The sequence below is a fragment of the Rutilus rutilus genome (assembly GCF_951802725.1).
Source record: "Rutilus rutilus genome assembly, chromosome: 20".
Lineage (NCBI taxonomy): Eukaryota > Metazoa > Chordata > Actinopteri > Cypriniformes > Leuciscidae > Rutilus > Rutilus rutilus.
Genome location: NC_140225.1, coordinates 21,753,607 through 21,771,508, shown reverse-complemented (window position 1 = coordinate 21,771,508; position 17,902 = coordinate 21,753,607). Strand labels below are relative to the sequence as shown.

The 17,902-nt window shown below is 38.5% G+C and overlaps 1 protein-coding gene across 1 annotated transcript in view; it reads left to right on the top strand.

Moving 5' to 3' along the window:
• Positions 1-17,902, top strand: part of eys (eyes shut homolog) — a gene marked incomplete at its 5' end in the record, with an annotated part of 292,239 nt that overhangs the window by 67,570 nt on the left and 206,767 nt on the right. Inside the window, 2 exons of the mRNA XM_084390837.1 lie at positions 3,489-3,686; positions 11,045-11,166. Coding sequence (XP_084246963.1) covers positions 3,489-3,686; positions 11,045-11,166 — 320 coding nt within the window. The remainder of the gene's footprint in view (positions 1-3,488; positions 3,687-11,044; positions 11,167-17,902) is intronic.

Below are 17,902 nucleotides of genomic sequence, written 5' to 3'. Positions count from 1 at the left end.
TCTCGAAAAAGCATTCCAAATCGGAAGTGAGGCTATTTCCGCAACACTTTAGCGTATTTAGACCAAACTTAGCACATGTCCTCACAAGCATGACCTAAAGTAATGTGCAGCATTTCGCCACAGCCCCACCTAATGGTCCGGAGATATTAAAAATGGCTATTTTTGCTTTTGAAAGGTTTGCCCAAAAATCATATAAGTGGTCTCATTAGAATCAGTGCCATGAGTCCAATGATATCCAATTTTCCCATGTCGGCCATTTTGAATTTAGTAGAATTCTTTATTTTATGAATACCTAGTGGTAATTAAAATATTCACATGCTTATAACTTTGGTTGTGGTTGACTTATTTTCATGGGAGTCATCTCCTTATGGCTCGTTTTCACTGATTGACACGGTACGCAATTATTTCCGTTTTCACTGTCAAAAGTTGTGAATGGTACCAAAATGCCGAACCGTACCATACCACTTTTTAGGTACCCTTCCGTTGGTGTACCTAGCACAGTGGTACGGTACTAAAGGGTGGAGCTAGACTCACTGCAGAACGTTGATTGGTTGACAGAGTATCATCACTTGCACGTGCTACAAGGCGAATGACAACATAAGAGGCGCCATTTTTAATATACAGTTGAAATATAATACTATTGTTTTTGTATCACAAAATGTAGTTTTAAGAGTTTTTCAGGCGAGAATGTAGTTGTTTAAAGCTCAAATCTGTGGTTTATTTATAAAGATTTATGAAAATTTTATCCAGGTTGTGAGATCCAGGCGATCACCGGGCGCTCGGCGCTCATGTACCCCGCCTGTAACAGCCTTTCCTCGGCTAGTCGTTCTAACGTTTGCCGCTGACTCTGACGTCTCTGTAGTGGTTAAACATGAGATATAATTCGTCTTGGGTATATCTAACGGGTGATTTTTGGTCTCGTGAATCTATAATTTGTTCCCTGGCCAATCGTTTTGGCTGAGGGCTAAGTAAAGTTTCATAACTTTATATAAGCTATTTAACTTTACCGTTGTATGGTTAGACTAGAGCGCTGACTTTGTATGTTTGACTGAATTGTTTGCTTTATTTGTATAGCTTCTTGTACCTTTTACATTTATAATGGATAATATTGATAAAACTGAAATTTAACAAAAAGAGACTGGGTTGAGTTTTGTCATTTTAAATTTTAATACAACGAAGATGATCTGCAATGTTGTTAGCTGCAGCATCTGTTGTTTAGTACAAATGCATAATATAATAATATTTAATATTTTTATATTATATTTAAACGAAAAGATGCAGGGTTGTGTTTTATATTGCATTTTGTTATAAATAGGCTAACGTTATATGCAGTGAATATAATCAATACGCGTTGCCTGAACCACAATTTTGTGGCTATAATGTTTAAGATTTCTTTAAATGAAAACGAAAAGAGGCAGTGTGGTGTTTTATTGTTGCCTAAAATTTACATAAAGAGATAACCGGAGTAGCAGAGCGAGCTGAGTGACGCAGAATTGCCGGACTCGCGTCCTCGGGAGTCATTCTCCTGAGTCGGACTTGACAAGTCCGAACTTTGCGTACTTGCTATTGAGAAACGCCTAATGTCGGCGCTTGGCTTCTTGTGACAAACACGCCGAGAAGCAAGAACAAGATCTGCTGTATGTCATCCATTGTTGTTTATGTTGCTTTCTTCGCTTCTTTCCGGCAAAGGCTACACCACGCCTATCAAGTAAGGGTACTGTTGGCAGTGGAAACGCAAGCCGATTCATGGCTTACCAACCCGAACCGTACTATACTGTACTGTACCGTACCGTACCACTCAGTGGAAACGAGCCATTAGATTCCTGAATCCTTGCAGAGTCCAACCATACCAAACATGCTAGGTCTCGCCTTATGGTTTGTGCAACGTTGTGATTTAGCGTTTAAACCATTTTTGTGAATATCTCCAAAACCAAATGGCCAAATTTTGGCCAAATGTCAAAAATTTGATAGTAAGTGGCAAAAAAAAAAAAGAACACTCTGAGGACACATAAAAAAGTGGTTGGATTGCGCCACTTGGTGGAGCTATAATTGAACAAAACATGAAATCCGCACTAACTACAATACAGTATTATGATATAAAAGGCTATATTTTACGAATGCATTGGTGTATCACTGCAAATCTCAGTATGTGCCATCGGCACAATGCCCTGAAGGTACTCAAAAAGTTTCGGGACCTTGTGGTCAAAGGTTATAATGAAATTTTAAATAAATGCTAATAGCTTTTAATTAATTTTGCCTATTTTCATGAGACTTGTCTTAATAGATTCCTTGGGTCATTCCAAGAACATAGATACCAGTGTTGCCAGACAGAGTTTGCCAAACTTCCTGTCCGCCATTTTGATTTTCTTTAAAAATCTACTTTTTCAAACACCTCCTAGACCATAAGTCCGATTTTCACCAAATTCGAGTCATCTTCGACTGGGCCGACAAAAAAGTTAAGGATTTATTCCCGACAGACGCATCAATATAGTTGATGGCATGATGCCAAAACGACTCTGAGGCTGGATCTCTGCAGTGCTTTGTCATATTGACACCAAACTCTGCCTGTGTCATTGTCACCTTTCTCTGACCACATCACATCAATTTGGTCACAGCGCCACCTATTGGTCGAAAGTTATAAACCATTAAATCATTTTACTAGGGACTGTACCTAAAATCATCTTAATACGTCTTTAATTGCTCATTGTTGCTGTTGGTCTGATACTCCCAGCCATGCTGGCATGACTTATGTTCTTTTTGCTGGGCCCCAATAATTGCTGCTTGCAGCTATTTTTTTCATTGGAGTTGTTCTTAACTACGGTATCTGTCTCAAAGTCCAATGTGTAATGGGTTCTTGTACTGTTCGGTTTCTATACATTTTTGTCTGATCCATTTTACAAAAAAAAAAAAGTTGTCACCAGACTAGCCTAGTGAAGCCTAGCTTTACTGACCAGTTTTGGTCCAATATCTATTACCATTATAAGGTTTGTTGAGGCTGGTTTTAGTTTTGACCAAGTTGACTACACATCTCTATCTGCTGGCAGTCCTTTTATAATAACTAACTAATTTTGGTAACAGATCAAGATCTAAAACCAGATGAGCCAAACTAGTTTTAACACATTTTTAATTTATGACTTAAAAAGTCATTATTGTGATGGTTCAGATTCAATAAAAAATAATTGTAGTCCATGAAGTAGTTTAATTTGAATTATTTAGATTTTTCTTATATGTATATAAATGTACTTCAAAATAATTTCCAACTCCTTAGAAAACATAGTTGTTGTTTTTTTGTACCTTGGAAAAGTCATGGAAATGCATTGGTCAATTAGAGGTGACAGGGCTGCTTTTAATTTAAATGTGAGAATAGAGGCCTTTTAAGTAATTAATCATGAGAATTTGTTGAGTAAACAAACAGTTGAACATTTTCCGTTGTTGTTGTTTTTGTTGTGGATGGAATTGTATTTCTCATGCTGTATTTGGAATTTCAGGGATTAACTGTGAGTTGCTGCCCTGTGAGGCCGTTAATCCGTGTGATAACGGGGCAGAGTGCATGGAGGAGGCTGATCCCGTCCTCTTCCCTCTGGGCTTCCGGTGCCGATGTCGCCAGGGTTTCACGGGGGCCCGCTGTGAGATCAACATAGACGAGTGCAGCTCCAACCCCTGTCTGCATGGCTTCTGTTACGACGGTAAATACTGTAGTTATTTCTCAGCCTTGAACTCCCAAACTTAAAACATCATAAGCACATGGGTACTCTATAGAGGCACTCTTTTTGGAGCAAAGGCACTGTCGGTTTACCCCTTTGACAGTCTTGGCATGACTTAGTTTAATAAGCAGTTTTATAAGACACAAGTTACTCCATTCAGTATGACCAGGCCACATTTGCTTTGGTACTTTTGACAAGTGTCTTGCTCCAGCTGTGAGCGAGGATCCGTAAGGCATAATTGCTGCTTTGTAATTTGAATAATGGATGATAAATGACAGAGTTAATACAATCAAAGCCCAAGGCAGGGTGTTGTTCTCCCTCAGCAATCCAATAAGCTGTTTTTTGCCCTTTTGTGGTACATCTCCTGCATAAATCATTACAAAAGCCATAGATCAAATACATGTTGTCAGTTAAGGATTACAGATTGCAAAGCACGACGTAGGCCTTTGCAATGAAGTACTTTAAAATTGGAAGCTGTAACTCACTTGATGCTGTTCAGTGTGTGGGCTAAATTAACATTTATTGCACACAAACCAACGGTGGACAGTGTTCAGGAAACCTGTTTGAAAACAGTCTTTGTAATTGCATTAGGCACTTACACCTTCACCTTTAAGACATGATGTATACAGCAAAAAGCCTTTAAAATGAGGCATTAAAGATGTTTTCCAGTTGACAGTAATTTATTTGGGCGATAAAGTTTTAATTTCATGTAGTATAATGGTGAATGTCATTGCAGTGAGAGGAAGACAAACCTTGACTTTCAAAACTGTTTTCGATTTTACAGTTAAAAGAGGCTATAAATTGTCCCCTCAAACTAACAGAAAACACTTTCAAATTCAGTGCATGTTGTCCAGTATCCCTTTTGGCTGAAAACTCTTTTGCTAACCATCCTGTTTTAGGATTTTTCTTTGCAAGATTGTAATGAACAGACTTGAATGCCTCCGTTCTGAAGTTTTACTGTTTTCCAGAAGTCTTTGCAGTGATCTTTAGAGCAGTGGTTCTCAACTGGGGGCCGGGACCCACTAAGGGGCCTCAGCAAACTTAACATAAAATTATTTAAAAGACAAAATAAGATAAAACAGCTACAACAATTACGATATAAGCTGTCATTGTATTTCTCAGTCTTGAAAAATCTGTATTAGGTACTTTTAAAAGTGTGATTTCTAGATGTGGAAAAGTCAATAAATTTTACATTTATTCAAATATTGTCTGATAATGGGTGGTCTTGGAGTCAAAAAGGTTGACAACCACTGCTTTAGAGCTTTAACTTTAGAACCTACATTCAGAATAATCTGAAGTTCTTTGTAGTTTTATTCTTAAAGAATCAAGTGTTGTGTTTGTTTGAAATGTTGTGAAATTATGTACTCACAAGATTAAGTCATATAAGTTTTTGAGTGCACCTTGAAGGCAAGGTTACTGTACATAATGCACTTTTTTTAGACTAAACAATAGTACACTACAGTAAGTTGGAAAAAGTCCAAAATCTTGACACATTGAATTTTCTAAAATTTTTAAAGTGCCTTAGACAACTACATTTATCTTTGCACTGAAGAACATTTTAATAATCAAAAATAAAGTTAAGAAAAGTTTAAAAATCAAGCCAGCATGATTATTTAATGCTCTTGACTTCAACAAGAATAATTGTCTTCTCTACTTTAGCCAACTTGGATTTGTTAAATACTAAATGTCTCCTTCAGTCAAGCTCTTGTAATGGCAGCTGCAGATCTGTTGTTCAGCAAATTTTCAATTAGCAATACTTGAAATGTTCATTTGTCTTCATAATGCAGTTTTAAATGACTGCTTGGTAAGGCTGCTTGTCTCAGAAGCAGAAGACCTCTTGAAAATGTAATGTAAGAGTCAATAAAATTCAATCAACATCAATCAATCACCACACCACAAAAAACTAGCAGTGATCACGAAAAGGAGAGCATCATTTATAAAGCAGAATCCCCAAGCAGTGAAACAATAATCTTATAACATTAACTATATAGTTTCATGCTGGGAACTCAATGTGTTCTATATAAAAGTGTTTGTCCATATACTGATGTGGCTAAAGACTTTTAGGTTTCACCTAAGACAAAGTGCTAATGAGTCTAACTTTAATGCATGAAACTGACTACAACAATTTTTATTTTTTTTATACATATTACCAGTATATGCTATGCCAGTGGTTCTCAACTGGTTTGGTTATGGGACCCACATTTTCTCAAATTAACTTAACTCGACTAAACTCAACTCAAATTTTCTTTATAAATCACTTTCAAAACCATAAGAATGGTGAAAGTGCAGTACATAAATAGCATAAAACTAGAATTATTATAAACATAATAACAATAAATCACAAAAATCAAGTTATTCATCATGCAGCAAATCATTCACATTTCTCTGACCTAATCAAACGCCAAAGGCCAGATGAAATAAGTCTTTAGATCACTTTTGAAAGTGTCCATACATGATGAGGATTGTATAGATAAAGCCAGGCTCGGACTACAGGAGTCTGTGACCACCGATTGTGAAATCAGGTGGTTGCATCATGCACATGAGGAGAATCTTTGCAGATTTTCCTCTTTTAAGTCTCAAACCTGCACACACTACAAGATATTCTTAAGATTATCATGCCAGATTTAGCACCTCACGTGATCTCACGTGGAAGCGGATATAAACAAAATGTATACTGTGTCGCGGCAACTTGCTGTATCAATACTTATTCTTTGTAGTGAGAAAAAATGAAAGAAGAACTTCTTTTGAGGAGACATTATAAAGGCAGTTGTGTTATTGCCACATTTCAACCAGCCGTTCCTCCATCACCGTTTTCCACCGGCCCCGTACAGCTGCTTGTTGTTTTGCGGTCGCCATTTCAAAAGTTCCATCACTTCTGCCTGTAATCATAGTCGTAATCATCCCAATTTAAAATCCTAAATATCAAACATGTTTGATATTATTGGGGCAGCCCCAATGTGTCCGTGAGCAGATCGGGAGGTTTAAGATTTGATCTATAAACGCCTCACATTACCAGAAAATCTGGCCCGAAGATCGAAACTGATGTTGGGAGTAAATCAGGCATAAATCAGCCTTAAACTTCTGTAGTCTGAGCCCAGTTTATGGGCATTTCATTCCAAAGTGCAGGAGCAGCAAAAAACAGATCTCCTCTATGCCTCAAACGTGACCGTGGGACAGTTAAACACATACTCTGAGAGGAACGCAAGAGATTGGTAGGGGATTAACATATATTTTATATACTTTGGAGCCTGATCATGCAGTGCTTTGTAAACAAACATTAACAATTTGTATTGCATTCTGTATTTTACATGTAACCATTGAAGAGAGGTATCAACACAGGTGTTATATAATCCCTTTTCCTGGTATTAGTTAAGAGTCTTGCTGCTGTTGCATTTAAGACATACTGAAGCCTTCATTTATTCCTTAGTATAAAGCATTACAATTATCCACCCCTGTGAAAATAAAAGCATGCACAACAGTCTCCAAATCCTCGGTTGAAAGAATAGGTTTCAGTTTAAACAATGTTCCTAACTGAATAAAGATGCTTTCACAACTCTGTTTATATGACGTTCAAAACAAAGATCTGAATCAAAAAGTCAGATAAAGTCTGACAGGACAGGGATGTTAGTTTTTTTCTGAGGTGAGAGACTTTTTATTTTTATAACATGTTACGAAAATAACATTCGAACAATGACAGTCACCAATAGCCTGACAAAATCTCATCTAACCGCAGATACTGAATCAGGTTTTTTTCTCAGGCACTCTTTACTTGAACTGCATCAAGAGTCAACAGCTTTCACGCACATCTTTCAAAATAAAAGTCTTGCATCAGGAAAACATTTAGAATTAAGTATTTTTGTTGTTGTTGCTTTGACAACGCACTCCGTGACCCACTCAAAATGGTTTGCGACCCACCGGTTGAGAAACCATGTGCTATACACTGAACTGAACTGTGCTGTTATGCTATAATATGCTATCTTATATTTTGCTTATACTACTACTTTTATCTTACTTCTAATTACCTGCCATTTAGCAGATGCTTTTTATCTAAACCGACATGTAGTTCAGTAATTGCACTCCCAGAGCAACCTGCAGTTAACTACTATGCTCTGAGGTAAGATGGTAACAGCGGTGAAGGACGATTTTGTAACCAGGCAACCAAGTATTCCTCATCCACCACTTGTAGTCCGACCTGCAGCCACTTTGTCTTGTCTACCATCATCTCCAATTCCAACAAGCTCAGTCAGACCAAGTTTACTTGTTTACTTCCTCCCAGACTGCACCAGCAAAAACAGCTCCACACATGCAGTGCCTCAAGGCCTGTCTGCCATATAGGAGGTATGTGATCTGCTGTGTTTGTGTGGGAAGAGAGTGAGAGAGCAAGGTGTATCTCTTGAGCAGCTGGTGTGAGTAATTTAATGAGAGTAAGAATTTAATGAGAGTAATCGCAGGTACACGCACAAAGACAGAGTGGCAGCATAGATTACGTGGTAAATCTAAGGGATAATGAAGAATCCTGGGACTCGGCAAAGGCCTGGTAATAAATTTGCGGCTGTAAGAACCCACAATTACCTCTGTCACAGGCTGCTGTTTTGCAGCAGAAAGGCAGGGGATGCATTTCTCCTCAATGCCATTAATGATTAAAGGCTTGTGGAATGGGTCATTAGGTTTCATGTAAGTCAGATACAACGCAAAGACAGTGGACAGCAACATTCTTGTAGCATTTGTAAAAGAGATCGCTACACAAACACACATTTTACATTTAATTGGACACGCTGTGTTTCCAGCTGCTGGGGTGAGTATAAATGAGCACGGAATTTCACAAGCAGAGAAAGTCAATTTTACTGATACGCTTTAGAAACAAAGGTTTACAGACAAAAGCGAGAGTATGAGAATATAAGTCTTTTGACTTCAGTGGGCTGTGGAGGAAAATATAGAGTTTAAAAATATTAGGTGTTTGTAGAGCGTAAAAAAAATTAAGTAAACAGATTGAATGTTTGGTCATGTCTTAAAATCTGATAATCTAAAAGTAATTGTTACATATGCAAAGTAATTGTTGTTCTATGCAAGGTATTCCACTTTTAAATTGTTCAATATGTACTGTGTCATCCCACATTTTTCTAGAGTATTTTCATCACATTATTATAGATTTACGTATCACAAAAAGATCCTACAGTAGTTGCAGGTTAGCTAACTGTGTTAGGATGCTAAAAGTCCATAAAATTGTATCGTAAGATGTGAAACATTGGAGACACGTACCGTTCAAAATGTAGGGATCAGTAAGATTTTTTTAAATTGAATAAATTCATCAAACATGACAGTAAAGACATTTACAGAAGATTGCTATTTCAAATAAATTCTGTTCTTTTTGACAAAAAATGTGAATCAGAACAGCTTTAAAATTGATAATCGTTTAAAAATCAGCATATTAAATTGATTTCTGAATGATCATGTGACACTAAAGACTGAAGTAATCTTTGCCATCACAATAATTATAAAATACATTTTAAAACATATTAAAATAGATTTAAAAAAAAAAAAAAAATTTATAATAATAATTTGCAATTTTAATGTTTACTGTATTTTTTATCAAATAAACATAAAAAAATGTTATTCTATGAACGATTGTATGTTTGTACGGAGCCCGGGAAGTCACCTGTGGGAGAAAAAAAAACAATCCGTGGCGACGGTTTGGCAATCCGTCCGCTCAGTTTATAAACCGTACTCACGAATTCTCAAACTGTTCCCTCGGTTTAACAAATCGTGCCCACGGATTAATAAACTGTACCCGCGAGTTTCTAATCCGCGCTCTCAGATTTGTAAACCGTGCCTTCAGTTTTTGCAATCTGTACCCACAAATTCATAAACTGTGCCCACGCTTTCACAATCCGTTCCCACGGGTTTGTAATCTGTACGCACGGATTTGTGGCTCACTCTCATTTTAGAAGAACACGTTGTTAACGAATCCTATTGTATATTGTTTTATTGAATATTAAGTGGAATAATACATCAAATTGACATACGTTTGAATGCTTAAAGTGATTCTCAATTGTAGCGGGGTGGAATATACGATTTAATATGAATGACGTGCATCAAAATATTTTGTTTATTTGTGATAATCTTAGCACTTTATTATTATTTTCTAACCTTTATTATGACTGATATTTGACAAATTGCTTTGTTAATTTTTTTGTAAGTTTTGGACAAAAGCGTCTTTTAAATATATAGCCAAAAAATTTAATAATAAGGCCTAATAATAATAATAATAATAATAATAATTATTATTATTATTATTATTTAAGTTATAAATGAACTATAAACGAGTTAACTTAGTAATACAGTAATATGTTTGTCATCAAATAGTTTATCAATGTTTTATTATTATAGGCTATAACCTAACCTTTTACAGTTTTGGATAAAATAGGCCTACATTTTTGCATAATTTTTTTAATCTTAAGTGAACTCATTTATAGGCCTAGTTATTAATTTAAATAATAATAATAATAATAATAATAATTAATATTATTAAATTTTAGGCTACATATTTTGAAGACACTTTTGTCCAAAACTTACAAAAAAATTAACAAAGCAATTCGTCAAATATCAGTCATAATACAGGTTAGAAAATAATAATAAAGTGCTAAGATTATATCACAAATAAACAAAAGATTTTGATGCACGTCGAGAATCACTTTAAGCATGCAGACGTATGTCAATTTGATGTATTCCACTTAATATTCAATAAAACAATAAGATTCATTAACAACGTGTTCTTCTAAAATGAGGGCGAGTCACAAATCCGTGCGTACAGATTACAAACCCGTGGGAACGGATTGTGAAAGCGTGGGCACGGTTTATGAATTTGTGGGTACAGATTGCAAAAACTGAAGGCACGGTTTACAAATCTGAGAGCGCGGATTAGAAACTCGTGGGTACGGTTTATTAATCCGTGGGCACGATTTGTTAAACCGAGGGAACAGTTTGAGAATTCGTGAGTACGGTTTATAAACTGAGCGGACGGATTGCCAAACCGTCGCCACGGATTGTTTTTTTTTCTCCCACAGGTGACTTCCCGGGCTCCGTATGTTTGTAATGTTTTTTGAGTCTATGTTTTTATTGCTTGCTATGATCCGCACACCAACATTGCATAACCACCCCTGAAAAAGATGCCAGAGATTAACATTGTACCTACATCGTCCTTGAATTTTAGTGTTTGTAAAACCAAGTTCGTGAGATCATGGCACTGTGTCTGTAAATGTTTGTTATATGTTTCTAAAACAGGAAACTCGATTTCATATCTTCTAAGGTGATTCTTCTGTCTCTTCTGTTTCTTACTACAGCTGTGGACAGTTTTTACTGCTTGTGTAACCCTGGTTACGCTGGTGTGAGATGCGAGCAGGACATCAATGACTGTGCTAGCAACATGTGTGAAAACAACTCGACTTGTGTGGACCTCCATCTGGTAAGGATAATTAATCTTCAACTAACTTAGTTTCCATATACAGCCCTTAATGAAAGAACAACAGCAGTTCTTAGAATAATACATATGGGAACTAAGTATAATAACCACTAAAGCGCCGTAACATCTGTTGTTAAATGATTATTGTTCTCTGTGCAAAGCAATTAATACAAATTTAAATCATTCCTAGGCCCACCTGAAAAATGACGTATCTGCCATAGTTCAAATAACATATTGGCCTATTGTAATCTTGATGTTTTTCTCCACACACTTCTGCAATTAATTCACTCTGACTATTTTTAATAATTCCATATTTTTATTTATTTGAAATATACCATAAAATATAACCATTTAATGTACAAATTATGTTTGTATATAATTATGTGTTTTTTCTGAATTCCTTTTATTCTTCTTTCTTATTGCTGTTTTTCATACTGAATTGTGATTTGGTCTTTTCTTTCTGGAATCTACAGTGCTGAGTGCAACAGTCAGGGTCTGAAAGTAAAAACTATATTCATTTTCTCCGTAGGGGAATAGATTTTTTAATGATAAGTTATAAACCTAAAATTTTTAACAGTTAAATTCCTGGTGGAAAAACGCCTCAGTTATGACTGTAACCTTGGTTCCCTAAAAAGGGAACGAGACACTGCGTCGATTGACGCTGTGGGAACGCTCTGCATGATTGTCCAATCAGTCAGGCCGGTGACGTCACAAACCAGGAAACTATAAAGCATGCCCAAACAGTACAACACTTGCTTCTAATAGGCTGAAGTAAGTCGCTGACAGGCATGCAGGAAGTATGGCAGGGTGACGTTCTTTAGGGAACCAAGGTTACAGTCGTAACCGAGGCATTCCCTTTCAAGAGAACTCGCACTGTCGATTGACGTTGAGGGAACATTTATACCCATGCCGCCATAATGACAAGTGTCTGTCTAGTGTGAAATTGTAAAGAAGAGCACTAAGACGAGAGCACCTGGGCCCTTGGTGTAGAGCTCATGTCCAGGTTGTAAAACCTCACAAATGTGTGCAGTGAGGACCAGCCTGCCGCATCACAAACATCTTGAAGTGAAACTCCTGACAATAGAGCCATAGAAGCAGCCATACTCCTAGTCGAGTAGGCTTGGACTGCCATAGGGGAAGGTAGTCCGGCTAACTCACACGCAAGAGAGATAGCCTCAACTATCCACTTGCTCATCTTCTGCTTAGATGCTGAGGACCCCTTGCTAGTAGACTCAAAACAGACTAACAGTTGTTCAGATTTACACCATAGGGCAGCTCTGTGGATGTAAGCATATAATGCCTGAACTAGACAAATCAGATTACTCTTTTCCTGGTCTGAATCATGGAAGGGAGAAGGACAGAAGGCCTGCAGCACAATAGATCTAGCCACATTGGTGGGGACCTTAGGGATGGAACCTGGCCTTGGGTGAAGAAATGCCTTCACCATGCCAGGTGCTAATTCCAAGCACGAAGGGGCAACAAACAGGACTTGCAGATATCCTACTGTTTTAAGAGACATAATAGCAAGGAGGAACAATGCTCTAAGAGTCAGGAACTTGACTGGCTTGAGCCCCTAGTGTTCCAGTTTGCAAAGTGGACACAAGCGCAAACCCCCACCGATGTGTTGTCTGTATGGATGAGCACATGGTGGCCCCTGGGGTCTGGGAGGAAATTCTTAAGAGCAAGAAAGACAGCCATCATCTTCAGGCAGTAGATGTGCCAGGAGAGATAATGACCCCTCCATAGACATTGAGTCCAGCAACTGTCTAGGATCGCTCCCCTACCCGTGCAAGAAACATATGTCATTAGTATTTTGCGATGACAAAGAGCTCCTAACACGGGACCTTGGGATAGGAACCAGGGTTTCTTCCACATAACCAAGGCACTTAAGCATCGCGTGTGAGCTTGATCGCGCAAAATGGGTTAAAGCCCCCCGGTTAAAACCCTCTGGTCTCTGAGCCACCACTGTAGGGGTCTGTTGTACAGCAGGCCAAAAGGTATCACGCTGGATGCTGCTGCCATCAAACCCAACAGGTTCTGATACTGCTTCACAGTGAAGGACTGGCCTAACTTTATATTGTTCACGACTGACAGGATTGATTCAATGCATGCCGGGGGGTAGATGAACTTACTTCGTAACCGAATCACACGGTGCAAGGAGCTGGCTTTGGATTTTCCAGGTCTTTTCTGAGACCTGAGAGCGACGGGGGGGACGTCTTTTAAATGCCGCCGCCTGTTTGCTGACCTGTGTTGACAGCGTAGCTGAATAGGCCAGAAGGAGACAGTGGGCGTCCATCAAAAAACTTTTCTCTTTCTCTTTGATTGCACTCAGGTTGAGCCACAAGTGACGTTCATTGGCCATAGAGTGACCATAGAGCGACCGATTGATTTGGCCATCTCCTTGGTGGCCCTGAGAGAAAAGTCAGTGGCCAGACTCAACTCTGTAACAGCGTCAGGGCCAGTGGCATTGTAAGCAAACATGCTGCAGTCTGACCAGCTGCTGAATAAGCCTTACCCACCAAAGCCTGGTCGTTCTGACCAGTTTGGTGGGTAATGTCGAGGCCTTTAGAGACGATGTAGACTGAGTGGCGAGATAGCTAGCTAGCTTCTCTTCCACCAGAAGGGGGTCACACACCGGACGAGAAACGCAGCGCCGCATCGCGTCTAGGACAACTCGAGATATCGCACACCGGACGCGCACTTTCTCAGTTTATGGCCAGCAATATTGTTATGTTTAAGGACATTATGGAATTAAGATAATGTCTGTACTATGTTATTGTAACAAAATTCTAATTCAAGGAAGGAAGAGGACAGAGTCGGCTTGCGGAACTGTGGGCGTATTTATTTATAAATGAAAAAACATTCCCCGTCCCTTATATGCGATCTCTCCATGCCAATCACTGAAACAAGACACAGGTCACAGGTGTTTGTCATTTGCACTTAACCCACTTATGCCGCGCCTGTCTGCCGATCCTCTCTCCCGTCACAGACTTCGCTAGATCACGCCCCCTTGCCACAGTTATGATTGTACTGTTCAATTAAATACAATTGTTGCTAAGTCTGCAGTCTGAACACTTTACCTCAGAGCGTCCGTTAACTGAATGAATTGAGAATATCACCTGTAAATCCAATAACATCAGCAGTTTTCATCCACGCAGCTGATTTCTGTAAATTAATGTAAAACTAAATGTATATTGCAGCACAGGGAATATTGAAGTCAGTATATACATTATCGACGATTTGAGACAAATAAATGTACATTTAATATAAAACTATCAAAATGGCGCTTTGTGGCGCGGCAGGATTTTGAACAAGGTCCTGAGCCGTAGCTGGGCGCCGCAGACAGACGCTGAATGGCACCGCCGGTGTGTGTACACTGATAATGTGTTCGAATTTTAAAGATGTGGCACTGCGCAACGCGCCGCTGCGCTTCTCGTCCGGTGTGTGATCCCCTTTAGGCATCGCCCCATAACCATGCTGTCTGTAGCGTAATACCGATGAATCGACAAGGAGGCTGTGACCAAGCGTTCATCTAATTTGCTTTTAGGATGAACGTCCTGCTTCTCAGCTCGCCAGTCGATATTCAATCTGGCGACAGCACAAGTCACAACTTCCACCAGCTCAGCATCTCCTGCATCGATGCTTACAACATGTAACTCCTCAGAGCTAATTGTAGCACCAGTGCCTCACTCCGGGTGGAAGAAACCGCAGTACGCGCTTCTTCACCCTGAGAGAAGGCACTGGATATAGCAGGTGATGGCAGATCCCCATGAACTGAATTGCCGCTGTGCCTCAGCAGCAGCAGGACCCGAGCCATGAGGAACACCCGACAATACAGTCAGATTCAATATAGTTGGCACTGCATCATCTTTTATTTTCAGTCTCTCTGAAAAAGCCTGCGTCGAACTTGTCATGTTTAAAAACGAATCTTTAGTAAAATGAAGAACGAACAACAGTGTTGACAAACGAACAGTGTATTACTGATGCGATCTGACTGGAACTTCATTAAAAATAAAGTTTATCCACGCTTTCTTAATGTTAGGACCACAAGGATGGCAATGCAAAGACTGTGTTTTTCCAGAACTTGGCACTTCAAAACATCTTGTAATCCTCAGAAGCATTTCTCTGGTTTTGTTAATGCAGTAATCCTGTGTTTATGTCTCTCTCGTATTTACTACAACATTACGCTAAAGAGGCAATGATGTAGAGGTAGGCATTGATCTTCTTCTGCTGAGGCGGTCTTTCGTCGAGTCGGTTTCTGATGTTTGGATGAGGATGTTTTGAGTTCTGAAACTTGCAGGATATGTTAAAGGTAAAGGTAAAATTTCAAAAGATCAAGGAAAGTTTGATTTCTCAATTCATGACCCCTTTAATTTAATTGTCATTCACATTGCTTCATGGTATTGTAGTTCTTTCCCTCAATCGATGCACAGTCTTGTAACTTTGTATTTTTGTTCATTTTTCAAATACATTTTTACTTTAAAGTTTTTTATGGTTGTTTCAGGGAATATGTTTCTATAGGAACAATGAATGGAACATGTTTTTCATGCAAACATGTTTCATTAATGTCCCTGGTCTTATTGTGAACAGTTCATCAGTACATATTATAAGGAAAAAAAAAATGTTTTCATAATATTTCATCAGAGTACTTTCTCCACATGTAATGCATTTTTTCTTTTTTTGTTGATATAACCAAATTTCTGAGGAGAAATAATGTCTAAATCTTATGTTCAATATTTTCACCATCCAATCAAATCTTTATTTTACTTGGTAATGCGTCATATTACTGAAGATGAATATGTTGAAATGTCATTTCAAGTTGTCTTTCAAAATATTCTAACATATACATTATTTGTATCATATAACATTAGTAGTATCCTTTTTTTATTATTATTACAGACACTGTCATATCAGTCAGGACAAAAAGTCCAGAGTCTTCATTCTTTGAGTTGCAGTTTTGTTCTGTAGATTAAGCTTGTGTTACCTCACAATCTCTGAGAACAAAGAGAGGGGCAATGAGAGCAATCAGTGGCTCAGAAGCCTGTGTGACATGCAGTTGTTTGGCTCTGATCCCAAATCGGCTTTTCCTTCCCTTCAGCAAACCCACTCTAATACAGCCAGAAAGAGAGATACCAGGCTCTGTGCTCTCATTTCACACTCTTCTGCCCCTCCCCAGCCTTTCTCTTCTTATTTATCTCACAGACTTTCTCTTCTTTTCCTCTATTTTTATTCCAGGAGCTCTCTGAACAGAGCAGAAGGGCAAAAATAGTTTATCACTTATTCATGATGAATAATGCAACCCTGGGACAGGGTTTCTGAATGGAGAATGCAATTGGGCTATTCACGGCATCCCTCGAAACCTAGAGGTGGGCGGTTTGTAGGCTGCTGTCCCGTGGACAGAGATGCAGGCGGGGATATTAGCCCTTCTGCATGCTGGGTTAATTAATGATTTGAGTAGCTATTTTACATTACGGGATGAGATCATCTCAGAGATGCATAGAGAGTAACCTTGACAAAAGATGATCCAATGTCTTTGGCATTGAAAAACTGCAAGAAAAAAACACATTTGATTTGACTAGATTTTTGTGTTAATGTGTCCACAACACATTTCTTTTCTCCTCGCTATCATTAGCTATGTTTCCATCCACCTATTGAATGCACATTTTGGGATATTGCATAAAAAAACACTAATGGAATTGCCAAGATGCGCATAAATTCAAAAAAAATTATAATATCCGATAAGAAGACAAGCACATAAACTTCGATGGAAACACATTTACCACATAAATCCCTCAATATGCAACAAAAATCTCACATGACTTAACGGATCATATGATTGGATAACCGGACTAATCAGCGAAACAATTTTATTGCACAACATCTCAAATGTTGGTTTGGTCATTCTTAAATGCATGAGCAAAAGTCTGTCATCAAAATGGTTGAGTATAATTACCTCCCAGAACTGTCTCGCACAATTGTGTTCCCAAGCACCAGGTATCTGCCTCCAAACACAAGATGAGTCTGCACGCTCTCAGGGGCAAGCAATTTATGATGTATGAAAAAAGATCCACAATGGCTTCCCTGATTACAGCAGCTTACATTTTTATTACAGATATTTTGTGGAGTGATTTTGTTCTCTTAGACACAAGGAATGGAAACGGTGCTTTATTCGGAAAATGTTTTATATGCGATTTTACAACTTTGTGTATAAGTTAAAATTGCAGCTTTGGATGGAAACAAGCCAGTAAGTTCATGCAAGGCTTATGAGGTGACTGCAGTCTTCATGACAGTCCATTCAAAGCCACGTCACACTCGAAAGTAAAGACAAATATTTGATCGTACATACAAATGTAAAAGAAACGATTTATAAGAAATATGGAGCAATTGTCATCTGACATGTTTACGGCCTGCAATAAAGTTTTAGAATAGCATCAATGTGTTAATAGCCTCTATATGCTCAATGGTAGGGTCACCGCATGAGCGCTTCAAAAGATTGTTCTACTGTCACAGGTATGAAATCACTGATTGGGAAACGGTTTAGCCACCATGTAATTGAGCTCTTAAATTCTACATTTCCACGTGCTGATTATATAGCAGAGGGCGTGGGACGGGGAGAGAGGGTGGCTGTAGAACGTCACATGGGAGTGCTTTACTTCCAAGCAGTCAGTAAATTAGATTGACCTTTTTCTCTCTCTGTGAAAATGCGGATTCTGTCATGCTGGTTTGCCAACAGGAGTCT